Source organism: Stegodyphus dumicola, chromosome 6, assembly GCF_044657685.1.
Source record: "Stegodyphus dumicola isolate Sdum_Otavi_A_Nest chromosome 6, ASM4465768v1".
Taxonomy (NCBI): Eukaryota; Metazoa; Arthropoda; class Arachnida; order Araneae; family Eresidae; genus Stegodyphus; species Stegodyphus dumicola.
In genome coordinates, this window is record NC_140773.1 from 42,790,408 (window position 1) to 42,805,614 (window position 15,207).

General features: G+C 30.5%; 1 protein-coding gene across 4 annotated transcripts in view; it reads left to right on the forward strand.

Moving 5' to 3' along the window:
- Positions 1–15,207, forward strand: part of LOC118180666 (periodic tryptophan protein 2 homolog) — a 46,924-nt gene that overhangs the window by 359 nt on the left and 31,358 nt on the right. For 2 of the 4 annotated variants that reach the window (XM_035349731.2, XM_085818258.1), the window contains exons 2-4: positions 7,294–7,406; positions 9,020–9,114; positions 13,614–13,713. In XM_035349731.2, coding sequence (XP_035205622.1) covers positions 7,294–7,406; positions 9,020–9,114; positions 13,614–13,713 — 308 coding nt within the window. Of the gene's footprint in view, positions 1–7,293; positions 7,407–9,019; positions 9,115–13,613; positions 13,714–14,341; positions 14,361–15,207 lie in introns of those variants that run through there. The other 2 variants (XM_085818259.1, XM_035349732.2) reach the window with 2 other exon arrangements.

Sequence of the window (15,207 nt, forward strand, 5' to 3'; positions counted from 1 at the left end):
ATTCGCGTTTAATATGTTTCTTTAATTTGGTAAAAATCCTAGTATACGGTAAATATCTTGCAACTTAACTATACACCGCTAAAATCATGGTCGATTAGCCATTGGCGATTTCCTACCACAGTAGATGTCCAGAAATCCGCAAAGCTTGGGACCAGAGGTAGTGCGGATTTCAGGACAGAAAAGATAAATCATAATATTCAGACTAAAAGTGCAAAATAAATAAGGCACACTAGATACATTTAATTACATTACATTAAATACACATCATTATTACATATAACCCCCACTGAGGCTAATCTTTGGAATATGGTAACAGGTAGTTTGGCGACATTTTGGTAAGGCGATAAAGGTTACTAGCTAGGACTTTAGCAGTGCACATGGATATAGTCAAGAGTGTGCACAATGCCATTTTTGTGCAATTCTGAGATTTTTTTTAAGTGAAAATAGGTCAACGTGTACATGGATGATACCGTGTATGTGCAATTCGTAAAAATGCTGCAAGCAGTGGGCGATTCTGCACTTTGTACAAATTTCGCACCTAATCTTCGTCATGATTAAGCACTTTTGTTCCATAAAAGTTCTAGCATAAGCGTAATTTGGCTAGCAGATTGTTGGAAAAAAATGTTGAGTGAAAAAAAAAAAAAAAAACATGCCTTTACTTCGTGAAAACATAATGGCATCCAAACAAAAACTAGCAGGGTTGGTCACCAAATTTTCACCAAAAAATCGTCAAGTCACCATAATTCAAAGATTGACCTAAATGGGCTATATTATTCATTGTATTATATGTACACAGCATCGAGGTTTGCCGATTTCGCTGCGTGCAAAGATTTCCGGTGTTAGAATCACTATTGCTGTAAAATTTCAACAGCTTTTCTTTATTTTTCTGTGTATCATACGTAGTTGTATTGCAATTCTATATGATTCTGCTGTAAAATGCACATATCTCCATCATTTGCAGAATTTGCATTACCATCAATGCAACATGTTTACGTTTGTTAACATGTTGCAAGCAGTAAATCATGAGTGTGTTTCTTATCTGTAATTGTATTAAAAAGGGCTGAAATTTAAAATATTCCTAATTTATCCACAAAATATCCGGATTAAAAAAAGGCAGCACTAAATAATCTTGTGAAATAACAAAGCTTAGAAAATACAACAACGTGAATCGTGAACTTGAAAGAAGAGTTGAGTGAATCGTCTACTTTCTTACCTCAATACACAGATTAGAGGAGAAAAAACTTTTATCATGATGTCAATAATTGAGTACTTCCGTTATGACTCATTATTATCTGGTAATTATGACGTAATTATTCGGAAAGTATTTTTTCTTCGATGTTTCGTACTCAATATTGCAGTTTCCGGAACCTATAAACTGAATGTTTATATTTTGAGAGGCAATGCGGATTTCAGGTCGGCGGATTTTCAGTATTTAATTGTATAATGAATTACAGTTGTGGTCTTTTCACCTAGTTGTGTACCTGTACCAACATCTTACTCTCAACCTTTGCCTTTACTTTGATGGCAAGTTATTGCTGTTAGTTTAAACTTTCCGTGAAAACAACAGACACGAAAAATGTAAAATATTAACTTTACTTTCTTCTCACTTGAGATTTAGATTTAATTTAAAATATTACTAACACAAAGGCTCCTTGATTTACAGAATCCGGCTGGCAGGTATAATAGTTTAACTTGGCTGTTAACACCAATATTTCTTCTTGGTGCTGTTCCTCATTCCACTTAAATATACCACATCATTATTTATTTAAACTTCTATGTAGACATCTGAGTCATTATTGAGGTGAACTGGACATTTAGAGAAATTATATTATTTTTATCAATAATAGGAGGGCTTAAATTCAACTAAAGTATACTAGATCGTGGCAGTAGTTACTTCACAGCTTTTAAGTGAAATTGTAATTCTAGATGGAGAACTGGTACATTAAAACTTTTAAGTGAGATTGTTATTCGAGATGAAGAAATGACTAAGTTCTTGTATTTTCCATCGGCTTACATTTGTTTTCTCGCTTATGGTTTTCAGTTTTTATTTTCAAATGTCAGTTACTAAATATTAGCAAAATTATTGTATTTTTATTTCATATATGCTACTAATCATTGTTTTAAAACCCTGCTTGTTTTCAAAATGATAATTTAAAATATTTTTAATAAAAAATATAGTTTATTCAGAAAGTTCTGAAATTAAACTCATAGAAGTATTTGGACGCTTTGAATAAGCAGTTTATATGTAATAAAAATGTTAAAACAGAATATCCATACTTCGTTAGATATCCTATAGCTAAAATTACACTTTCATGTGCTTTGGCATGGATTTAACTGCATTTTTTAATTAAGAATGTTCCATTCTTGCATAAGAATTGCTTTAACCATCTCAGTGTTACAGCCGTAAAATTCCATATAGAAAGTTGGCTTCCATATTCATTATACATGAAAATTTCTGCTAGCTTTTATATCTGATTTCGGTTTGGATGTATATTGGAAGAAAAGGAATCAAGGTACAAAATGAGAGAATCATATTTTAATTAAAATTGAGAAAATACCATTTATTCATGACATTTTGGGGAACTTTGAAATTTCAGGGCTAAACCCATAACGCTCGAAGGGTTAAATAGAACTTCAAAAAGTGTCATGTTTATTTATGCTTTTCTGTAACTCACTCCACACATGTTCAACATTAAGTCCAAGGAATATGGAGGAATTTTGATAACTTCACTGCAGTTGTGTAATGAAGATTTAGGGACAAGTTTAAGATGCTTAACTTATAGATCTTGAATATACTTTGCATTCTAAATTTTCTTGTGGATGCTTTCATATTTTCATTAAGAATACATGTATATTTATACTGATCCATATTATTTTATGTAAAAAGTAAATTTTCATCCTAGAAAAAAAACTTAACAAAATCAGTATGCTTCCACATTCATGCTGAACATCAGTCGATAGGTTTTTTACGGTTCAATTCTTAATTTGACTTTCACCTCGCAGCAGTCCATGCATTGTATCCAAATATGTAAAATTTTAACTCATTTACAAATATAACATTATATCAATATGATAATTCCTTGCTTATGGTGGATTTTGTGAATGTAAAGTGTATTTTCATTGTTTTCTTTTTGACAAAGAATTTTCGTCTTGCTAATCGTCCATGATGTGCTTTAATAACTCCTCTAATCTTTTTCAAGTTTTACAGCACTAATTTTTGGATTTTGTTTATTTTTCATAGAATAATTCTATGATTCTTTTGTGATAGCATGAAATGTTGCCTAGACTAGTGCATTTTGAACCATTCTATAAGATTGAACTTTATGTAAATTTGTAACATCCATCTTGCCATGTTCACTTCAATTATGGAACTACTAATATATATTTTTAATAATTCCCAAATGCAGATGATAATTCTTATGATGTGATTTTATTTAAAACAAGAAAAATCTTCCAAAACATCTCAGCAAAAATTTCAAATGTCAGAATTTTACAAATTAATGGATTAACACTTTTGCCATAAATTATTTTATGGCAAAGAATAGTTTGATGGTGTTTATTTTATTACAAGCAGGTCTTGACTTAAAGAAAAAATAATATAGTATTAGGAAAACATTTGGAATCTATATTTCAATATTTAGTGCAAAATCTCTGGAAATAAATTTCAAAGATACAGATGTCCGAAAACAAATACAAGCCATTCTAGTTTATTATTTAACTATTTCTGATTAGTTAATTTACTATTATTGTTATTATTTTATTTTTATTTTGAATTACTGATTATTTATTTTCTTACTCATTTTGCTCACCTTAATTGTAGTTGTCCATTAGGCTTTAGCACTTTTAATTTTAAAAATTAAGCCAAAGGTCAAACTCCAACCAGACATTATCTAAACTTCAGAAATTCAAACCAAAATAAAATTACAAATGTGCATTTCTGAGCCTGTACTCTTTATGACAATATTGCAACATTTTTATATGTGATTTTGTCAGAACATTTTAGGCAGATTTGCCTGCACCTGCTTGTTTTCATTAATGTCCTTAATGCTATTTTCAGCGTTAAATTATTACAAAAGCAAAGAAACCTAAGACTTTCATGTCATTTCAACCCACCTTAGTACAAATCACCCAAGTTTCAGAATGTGCCACACTCTAGCAGTTATGCAAACAACAATTCTCTAGGTAATCATGCACATGACCATACTTTGGTGTTCACAAACGTCACCATTTTGATATGTCCACCCCCCTGTATTCCTAATTCCAGTGGATTTTATGGATAAATCGTGATTATATTGATTAATCTTTGGATTATGGTAACTTGGCGATTTTTTGGCAAAAATTTGGCAACCAACCCTGCTACAGCAACCTCCTTTTTTTTTTCGGCGCAATTTTGTCTTAACGAAGTAAAGAGAGGTTTCTTTTTTTATTTACTCAACATTTTTTCCAACAATCTGCTAGCCGAATTACGCTTATGCTAGAAATTTTATGGAACAAAAGTGCTTAATCATGACGAATATTAATGTCCAACATGTGGAATTGGACAAAAATTGGGAGAAAGTGCAGAATCGCAAACTCCTTGCCGCGTTTTTAAGAATGGCACATACATGGTAACTATGTACACGTCGACCTATTTTCACTTAAAAAAACATCCCAGAATTGCACAAAAATGGCATTGCGCACACTCTTCACTTTATCCATGTACACTGCTTTTTTCTCATAAATTAGAAAATTTTGTGAATCTTTAAAGTCAGTAAAAAGGACATATATGAAATTATCTGATCCCGAAAAAGTATATAGCCTTTCCAAGGATGAACATTTGCACGCATAAAATAAATAAAATATCCAAAAACTTTTCCCTCTAAATTATCTATTATATTGTAAACGTCACCAACGAATTCATACCGCAAACATTACAAATGGTTACAAATACTTAGTGTCAAATATTTAAATTATTTCCATGCACGTTTACTTCCACTGAAACGTATACCAAATTCCTACAAACATATAATTCACAAAATAACTATCATTTAATTAAAATATAATTAAATTCAAAAACAATACTTAAAATATAAATAAGCACATACATTAAATTAATAAAAATTAGCTTACAATCTTAATTACTTTAAACTAAATCATTGCTAATAACAATTTGCCAATAATAGCATATTAATTTATTTATTCCTTATATTTAGAACAATGCATAAAAATAATATCCTCAAATGATTAAAAGTACTAACTTACCTAATCTTCTACAGAATCTTGAGTGCATGGCGGATCACAAAATGTCCCTTTTCACCAGATTTCTTGCACTGCCATTCAAACTTATCTGTAATAGCCTTCCTTTCACACAATCTCATTTCATTCCCACATGTTGGACATTCATACTTATCCGCAATTAATCCTACACTCATACACCATTCAAGCAATTCTTTTGGATTACACATAAATGCAATAAAAATTTTGAATTTACTTTACATAGGGCCATGGGATCCAAATATTAAGCAACACTGTTTCACACAACATAGAATGAACCTAATGCTATAAAGTACTGCAGATATTTTTGCAAATTTCCCCCTTTTTCCGATTAAAGAACTGTGATTCATCCGTAAATGTCACATGACATATCTCATGATCTCTCATTTCTCTCAGACAAAATGATCCGTAATTGGAACTGGGTACTTCACACATTATTGCCAAAGTCCTAGGTAGTAACCTTTATCGCCTACCAAAATGTCGCCAAACTGGTTACCATATTCCAAAGAGTAGCCATTATATTTTGTCTTAAAATTCAATTTTATAATATATATGTTGGTGGAATTTGCCTTCATTGGAAGAAGGTCGGATGTAATTTCTGCAGAAATGCAGTATTTTGCTGCAAAATTGATGGAGGAACAATGCTTTGAATCTCTTCTGATCAGCATGAAATTTCACCAGGGCTCACAAGTGGCTGAGCAGTAATGTCACTGAACAGTGGTGGTTGATCTGGGTTTGATTCCAGGCAGACAGGCTGCATGGGCTGTTTCATATTTTGCTCAAATGTAATATGCATATGAGTCAGTTTCCCTTAGAAAGTCCTCCACAAAAGCATCCCTCCCTTTTTCACAAATAGCCCTGATGTGCTTTGCCATCATCAAATAAACCAAGCCATAAAAGTTACCAAACTGCACCAAGATGATTGCACTAATACATGAGTATGCCAAAAGCACTATTAGACAACACATGGTGGAGAATTAAAAATAGTATTATTGGGCTCTTGCAACAAAATTGCCAATTTTAAGGATAGCTATAAAAAAAAAAAAAAAAAAAAAAAAAAAAACGAAGAATACCCATTTAATCAAAGTAATCTCCAACAATATCAATGTTTTGGCTAACATGTGGCAGGATATTTATACCACATTTGTAAAAAATCAGTGCCTCTTCAATTGATAAAGTCCTTCACTGCATGATAAATTTATACATCACTGGGAAAACATTTCATGGACAAAGAATGGTCAACTGTTGGGGAAAATGTCATGAGAATACATAGGATGAGGCACAATTTTATACCCAAATTATTGATTTATTATATGATTAACAGTGTTGTGTGTGATCAGATGTTATCCTAAAGCAATAGGATGAAGCATTTATTACTTCACCTCATGGAAGAAATTATCAAGACATTTCCTTTCATGCCTTTCTATCAGTAAGCCTCATTATCATTATTACCTCCTGAAGCATTTATCATTTTGCATCATGGAAGAAATAATTTGTGACTAACACCAGCAGAAGACTAACACAAAGTTAGCAACATTTTGGATTCCTTCCTGGAGCATTTTCTCTGCTAGCCTTTGCAACAAATATGTATGATTGTCATAGAGTAGGAACTTTCCATCCACAGTCATCATTGGAACCTTTCTTCTGAAAGAAGAAAGTTCAAAATGTCATGTTTGTTTTCATTAGTGTGAAGCATTCAATTTTTGAGCTGCTTTAATTTTCCTGTTATTGCTAAGTTCCATGAAACAATCAAAACGTGTACATTTAATGTATAGGTGATCTTGTATATAGTTTGTTAAGGATCTGAGTTTATAAAGTCCTTTAATTCATCCAAACCAGTGTTTTGAACTCATAAAGGTATACCAACCTTAATTGAGAAGATTCTGTTATTACTTGATGTTGGTAGTATTCAATGTTTAATGCTTGTTGAACAAAACTTATATTACAGTTACATCACCTGAAAATTGTATTCTTTTGAATGTCTATATAAAATCTGATATATATTCCTATCTGTTAAATATTTTTAATTTTTCTTTGCAGTTTTCAAATTTGCTTGGCACAGTTTACAATAAAGGGAATTTGATATTTACACCTGATGGAAATACATTAATTAGTCCTGTTGGTAATAGGATTACTCTATATGATTTAAGAAAGTAGGTATTTTTTTTTTAATATATCCCTATCATTTGTATATTACATGCTCATATGTTATGTTTAATTATTATACAATCTAATTGTAGTTAAATATTAAATGTGAATAGTTATTTGCAGCTTAGTAGTATAATCAAGTGGTACGATGGTACAAGTTTGAGGTATTTTATTTTAGTGAATATAAATCTTTAGTAAATTTGAATCACTTTTAAATGTGCACAAATGGAGGAATATAACTGGAAAGGATATACTCACCGTTTTTACAATACAATTGTAACAAGCAGTAATTGACTGTTGAGTAATAGACTTGATTATCCTCAAGTAATTCAAATTGTTCTATTTAATAATAAACTGGGCTCAAGCTCTTTCAGCAATGTATAGTAGCTTTGCCAAATACAAATTTTTGGCATTTCATATTCTTGTGTTACTCTGTAAATTTAACTATTTCTTTAAATTACTGCAGGTTGTACGTGAAATTAATTTAGTAATGTTGAACCTCAGAAGTACTTTCCTTTTTTTTTGATTATTTTAATTAGGAACTTTCTATTAAATTACTTCCATATTAAGATCTTGACAGCAATTTAAGCTAAGTTCTGCCTCTTTGAAATTATGCAGGCCAGTCAATAGTAATAGTATAACATCTCACTGTAAACACAAGTGTTTCCACACTTCCCAGCATCATATCTTCATTTAGTATTGACATCTTCGCAAGGAATTATATCAACAACAACATACACCAAACTAACTTTCCTAACATTTTTTTGCCTTACTAACATATTTTTGCTTTCTAGCTTATGTTAAGTTTTATCAAATCTGCATAATTTGTAGTTAAACAATGTCATATATTCCATATCTACTAGCATATTCCCCCTTCTTTTATTAATTTTATCATACGAAATTTGGGAGGAGAAAATTATGCAATAATTTAATTTCCAAAGCATGTGGTTATAGCAAGAACATAAAAAATGAAAATCAGTAACTATCACCGTATTACTTAAAAGAAGCCTACATTCCAATAAAAATACATGATTATATTAACATTAAGATATCTAATATCTCTTCATTTCTGCTTACTTGTATCTTATATCTCGCCTTCTTTTATCACAACTACTCTGTAGACCTCAAATAATTCAATGCTGTTAGAACTTTGTCTGTGATGGATGCTACTGCTTGCAAGTTGTCACCTCTCTAATTGTCTTCATTTCCCTTAATGTGTGACAGTGTCCCCATGTCATCTTGAAAACATTAAGATTAGATTTTCATTTTTCTCAGAGTTCTTCATTATTGCTTTATCAATCACAAACCATGCTCTCGAAATCCATAAGCAAATTGATTAATAAAACGAAAACAACCATTGCTGATTTTGTTACATTTGAATTTAAAACTCAAACATAACAAAATCCTCTTTCCACAGTAAATCTATGTAAAGATCCTAGGGTAATTTTGAAATAAATCTTCCATTTTATTTTCTTAATATTCTTGCATTATGTGTGTGAGCTTATCAGTGAATGATCACTTACTGTTATTACTTATTATTATTTTTTAAGGAAAAAAAAAAAACTATATGTATTTGAATAGAGCTTCATTTCTTCTAAAACTGGTATTTTTATTTCAGCCATAAATCTGAAACTCTACCCATAGAAAGCAGATATAATTTCACTACATTGGCTCTTTCTCCTAATGGAATGCTTCTTGTTGCAGTTAATGAACGTAAGTAGGATATATATATATATAATTTGTTTACTAAAGAAATATTGATTATATTATCTCCTAATATGAATTTACTAGAAGTATCAAAAAAGAGGGAACCCATATGTAGGAAGTTTAATTCCAAAAGTTGTGTTTTAAAGTAACTTGAATGTAAATTATGAAAAAAGCGTTTAACGGCGACTTGGATTTAAATCATGAATAACAAAATTTCAAACTTTGAAAAAGAAATTAAAAATTAAAAGCAAGTAATTATCTCTGTTGATCAGAAATTAGTTGACTTTTCAAGGGGAACAAACCAACTTTGCAGCTATTGTGCAAGTGTTAGAAAACCTTGTTTTCGAATACAATTTAGTAGATGTATTCATATGTTAAATACCTACATTAACAGACAGACATAATATATTTTTTAATTCCATATAAGTATTTTCACAATACATAAGCATATGGAAGAGAAACATCATAATTTTCAGTATCAAATTAGATGAATGTCAACTTAGATTGATATTGATTTCATGGAAACAATCATTTTCAAGGAGACAAAGCTTTCTATAAAAACAAAGTCTGATTTTTGCCTAATTTTATATTAAATGTCATGATTTTTGAAAAACGTAGTAATAATATTATATAACATTCATTTAAAATTCATCGTATTTTAATTGCAGTAATCTTATGAGGTATGGGTTCATTGAATCACTGTTTAAATAATCTTTCCAGATAAGCAAAAAGAAACTGACAATTTATTTTAAAAGTTAAGGATGCACAGATAAAATATTTTTTGCAAATAGCTCAAATAGCTGATGGATATTAACCATTTCTTCCATAGCGCATGAAAAGTTTCAATAATTCCTAAAAGCACTCACAGATTATATTCTAAGATGAAGTTCAGCTAACTTCATTTTTTTTTTTTTTTTTTTTTTTTTAATGCAGTCTCATAGCTGATTAACGATTAACTTGTACTAACTCTCGGCTTTGTAATCATGCAAAGAGGGCTTCTGGAAAAATTAAAAAAAAAAAAAAAAAAAGGTCATGGGGCTTTGAAAAGGAGGGTACTTTTCCGTTTTGCCGGCGCAGGCGATAAAGTTGCTAATAATGGTACAACTGATGCCAAATGGAATATATTCTCCATGGCAACCTTTTACACCTCATTTTCAAAACAAGTCGCAACTTTCTTTCAATACTGGCATTCAATTACATAGAATTTTTACCAGATAGTTCAATTTTATGCCATTTACCCGAAGCCGAAAATATAGAAAACTCAAGGGTTAAATTCATCAATTCTAATGAGAATGCACTAGCGAAGTAAAGCACTGAAGTTTTACATAATTTGAGTAAGCTGTTCGTACGAATTAAAATAATTCTTTCATTTAAACTTGTATTCCAAATTAAGATTTAACTTGAAATTAATATAGATAATTATTGAGAAATTTAGATTTTTGTAGCGTGGTTTATGTGAGATGAGATCATTTGGGGTCACATGATATGAACCGGCGAATCAGGATGTTGAACCATGAAAGCATAGTAAATTCTTAAATTAATGTCATTTTACAAATTCATTGTCTTTATTTATTGGATTTTACAAAATTTTAAATGATATTAAAATGTTTATGCCTTTAAAATAAAAAAATTCTTAGACCTAACATTTGTTAACATTTTTTATCTGCGTACTGTATGTTGTCGCCAATAAAGTCTGCTTGGCGAGATTTGCGCTGGTGCAACGGAAAAGTACCAAAAGGAGTTTTCCTAAAACTCTCAAAAGTTAATAAGTTTATGGGGAATCACCAAATATCATCAGCTTGGTGACAAAAAATGTTGCTAAGATTCATTAGGAGCATATTTGTTAATATTTTGCATTTTGTTTGAGCTATTTTTCATGAATAAGTATTTATATACAAAACATGTAGCCGTATATTTATGTGTACAAAATATACCCTAAAATTATCACCCTAAAAGCAATAAATAAAAAATGCACAAAATTGCAACACTACATAGATATAATAATGCAGTCAAATGAATTGAAATATTTACAATATTTATCATTATTGTCCTGATATAAATCTTAAAACATAGGCTTTATAAAAAGAAACTAAACTGGATACATCTACAATATTTCTGTTAGGCATGCAATCTTTTACGGTATTTTATTCCAAACTTTATCTAATAGATAGACTCTTGTTCCACTGAGATTGCATGCACATTTTGAAGCATTCTGCATGGCAAGTATTCAGACTCATATTCTATTGTGCATTTGGTCATTAGTTATAATTATTATTTTATACCTGTTCATTAATTGTATAAAAAATTTAAAGGTACATACAGTTTTCATGATGTTATTAAATGAAGCTTACTTGGTTGAAAAACTCTCACATTGGACTACATTGGAGGCATAAGCTTACTTTTAAACCATTTGCTTTTCCCTTTTTATTTTTAGATACTAGTTTGTAAGGTATTTCTCCCGCCTTCTAGCGTGCTTTCGGGGTGTAGTGGTCAGCACACTGAGCTGGTATTTCAAAGGTCCGTGGTTCGATTCCAGGCGAAGGCGTTTGCTAATTTTTCATCTCTCTGTCCTCTAAAAAAATCCTAATGTCTCTACAAATTTTCCATAATACTTACAGTAGCATTGTCCATGATATTTGCTGTTTTGTATATCCATAATTGTTATAGAAGACTGCATGCTTAAATGCACTGTTGCTTTTAGCTTGCTTGATATGATTTTTTTATAAAATTTCTTAGACAATATAACTTGTGGCTTACTTGGCTGTTTGATTTATTTCATTGTACTTGAATTTCAAGTTATTAAAGTAAATACATTTTAGAATAGATTTCCTGATTTTTTGCACCCTCAATGAAAAGTTGCAAAAGGTATTCATGGGGGTGATACAGTATGTCACCAAAATAGTTATGTGACACCGATATCCTCAAACAGATTTTATGTGGCAACCCACATATGCACATAGCACATGTCTGTTTATTTACACTTTTGAAATTCAGTTGTAATTTTTCTGATTAGTGCTTATTTTTCCTTTAAGTATATTTGTTTTTGTAGTAACAAATCATAATAGAAGCTGTGGACTTTTTTGGCTGATGAAAACAAAGTGGTGCATTTCTGCAAAAATATGCCATTTTGTCTAACAGTAGAAAATACAAAAGTTTGCATTCTGTGGAGTTAAACTTTTTTAATGACCAAATTTTATGGCTGAAAAATTGTAACTGAAGATAGTTGTATTTTGTTTACAACAGCTATTTGCTTGAGTTTTTATTGGCAGGTGTGCAATGCTGAGTTAGTGCAATTCTGTGATGTTTGTTTGTGGAACTAGATTGCTGTGTACATGGAAAGAATAACACAAACAAATTAAGAAGAATTTCTCAAAAAATTGTTTTATAGAGGTTTCTTGCTTTTTTAATTTTATTGATCAATTGCTCTTATATGGAAGTCTTAGTGAGCTGCCATTTTGAAAGTGACTCTTGCTCTTGTGCTTTAGTCTATCAAAAAATTAATTGCCAACAAGTTTGTAATTCCTCTCCAAAGTCACCAAAGAATTCATGATATTCCGTTGAGGTTGCAGATAATCAGAAAATACTGTTGAAAATTTATGTATGTGCGTATATGTAAATTAACAATTTCAAATTTATTAAACTATGTTTATTTTATTTTCACCCCATTTCATCATTACGCTCTGCCTCCATTACTCAGACCCAGGTCTTCTTTCCTAACTTCCATTTTGTTTGTTTCATAAACCAGCTATCTGTGAAACAATCTGATGTTGTGTTATTATGAATATGATGGAGAATTTTACATAAGTAGTTATTTTATAATTAGAATTACCGTTATAGGGCTTCCCTTTTTTTGGAAGTTTCCTGTAAATCCATTTGGTAAAATTTTTATGAGACATATTCCAGTGTTTCCATATAAAATTTTTATTTAAATAAATAAACAGTCAATTGTTAGAGTACATGGAAGTATCTGTTTTGAAAAGGAAATGTCTCTTTTATAAAAAGTAGTTTTTATTAAAAGGAGAGCCGCTCAGTTCATAAAAGCTGTCAGAGACAGAACTTTTGATATGGTTAAACTCTTACTTGTGAACTATAACATGATGATTATATATGTGGCTAAATGTATTGAATTAGATCATGTAATTCTGAACACTCTAAAAATATATTAGAATTTTATAACCTTTGTAATCTTTTTTTTTTTTTTTTTTTTTTTTTTTTAATTTCATTTTTGTGTAATATTGTTATTTTAGCTTTGAAGCATTCCCTTCAAATTTTATATATCTATCATTTTTATAATTTGCAGGGAAATAAGGCAAGGTAAAATTAAATTTATGCAAAAAGCCTTAGTTTGGTATAAAATTTTGAATAAAATTCTGTTGATTTTATAGGCTATGTAACCATTTTCTCCATACGGAAAAGTCCTATGCTAAATTAATTTTGCTTTCTCACCTGGTTTAAAATTAAATGGATATTTATATATTTATAATTTAATTTTTTCCCTGTCCTAGCTGGTGAAGCTTTACTCTGTAGTTTGCCTCATCAAATAGTTATCCATCGTTACCATTTCAAAAGACCTATTGAAGCGGTTCGTTTTAGTCCTAATGGCAGGTAAAATATCTAGTGCTTAATAAATATTTGTTTATTCATTTCTTTTTATATTGTTGTTGAATGGTTGTCTGTTCTTTGTCACTACACATGCAGTATCTATTTTCAGTGTTTGAAATGCGCGTTTACAAAACTTTTTCAAGATCTAGTCAATTTTGATTTATATATCTCAGGGGTGGCCAAACTGTGGCTTGCGAGCCACATGCAGCTCTTTGAAGGATTATTTGTGGCTCTCGATAAATGTATCCAAGTTCCCTTTTCATTTTTGTGTTGTTATATTTTCAAAAATTATTATTTCATTTGTGTTTTAGAATGTCTTTTAAATTAATGACAACAAATATGAAAGACTAAGTGCAACGATGTAACAAATTTTTTTTCCGTCCAAGTTAAGAATGGTATGACTCATCAAAAACTGCGAGAACGAACATAAACAGTGGCGTAACAGTTCCCGTTTGTCGGATTTTCTTCCCCTTCGACTACCTTGTGAATTATAAGAAACATATGGGAGCCAAGGCCTTGTCCGGCCGATTGCTTCTCTACGATCTATGTAATCGACCGACTCCAGACCGATTTTGAATTTGTAAACTTCCATTGCAAAGGACAGTTGACATTGCGCTCTGGAGAAAACAGTTTGTAATCTAGAATTTTTGGTAAGTTAACTATAATTTGTTTCATAGTATGTGACACGTGTTATTGTTTTAATAACACTAAACTTGTATTTCCTAAATTTCTTCATTTATTTCCAGTTCTTTTAAAATATGACGACAGAGAACGAAAATAAAAAACAAAATTACGAGCAAGAAAATAGAAGTTTTAATAATGAGTGGGAGGAAAATTTCTTTTTTATTGACAATAACGGAAAAGCATTATGTGTTATTTATAATTCTACGGTCAAAAATTATAAAGCTAGCAATTTACGTCAACATTATGAAACCAATCATCCTCGGTTTTCTAATCAGAATCCACCAAATTCCAAATTAAGATCAGGTAAACTTGCTTCTTTAAAATGAAATTTAAATAAACAACAGTCAATTTTGATGACTTTAAGAAATCAAGCTAATAATGTGGCTGAAGCCAGTTTTGTTACTGCCTGGAATATTGTTTGTGCGAAACACCCATATGGAGAGGCAGAGTTTATTAAAAAAAAACTTAGAAGATATATTTAAAGTTTTAGATCCAAATAATGCAGTATTGCACAAAGTTGTTTTGCAAATTCCCATCAGGAGACACACAACCGAATATCAATTGCAAGGACGCGTAACTGCAATTAATACATCTCTTGAATATAATTCAGAAAACGATTTAAAGAACTATATTGCATTCAGCTTAGCCCTTGATGAATCGACAGATATCACAGATCTTCCACAATTGGCAGTTTTCATATGTTTTGTTTCACCTGACTTCGTTGTTAAAGAAGAATTATTAGGTTTAGTAAAACTTCAAGAGTCAACCCGCAGTGCCGATATTAAAAATGCATTAGATTCTATAATAAAGAAA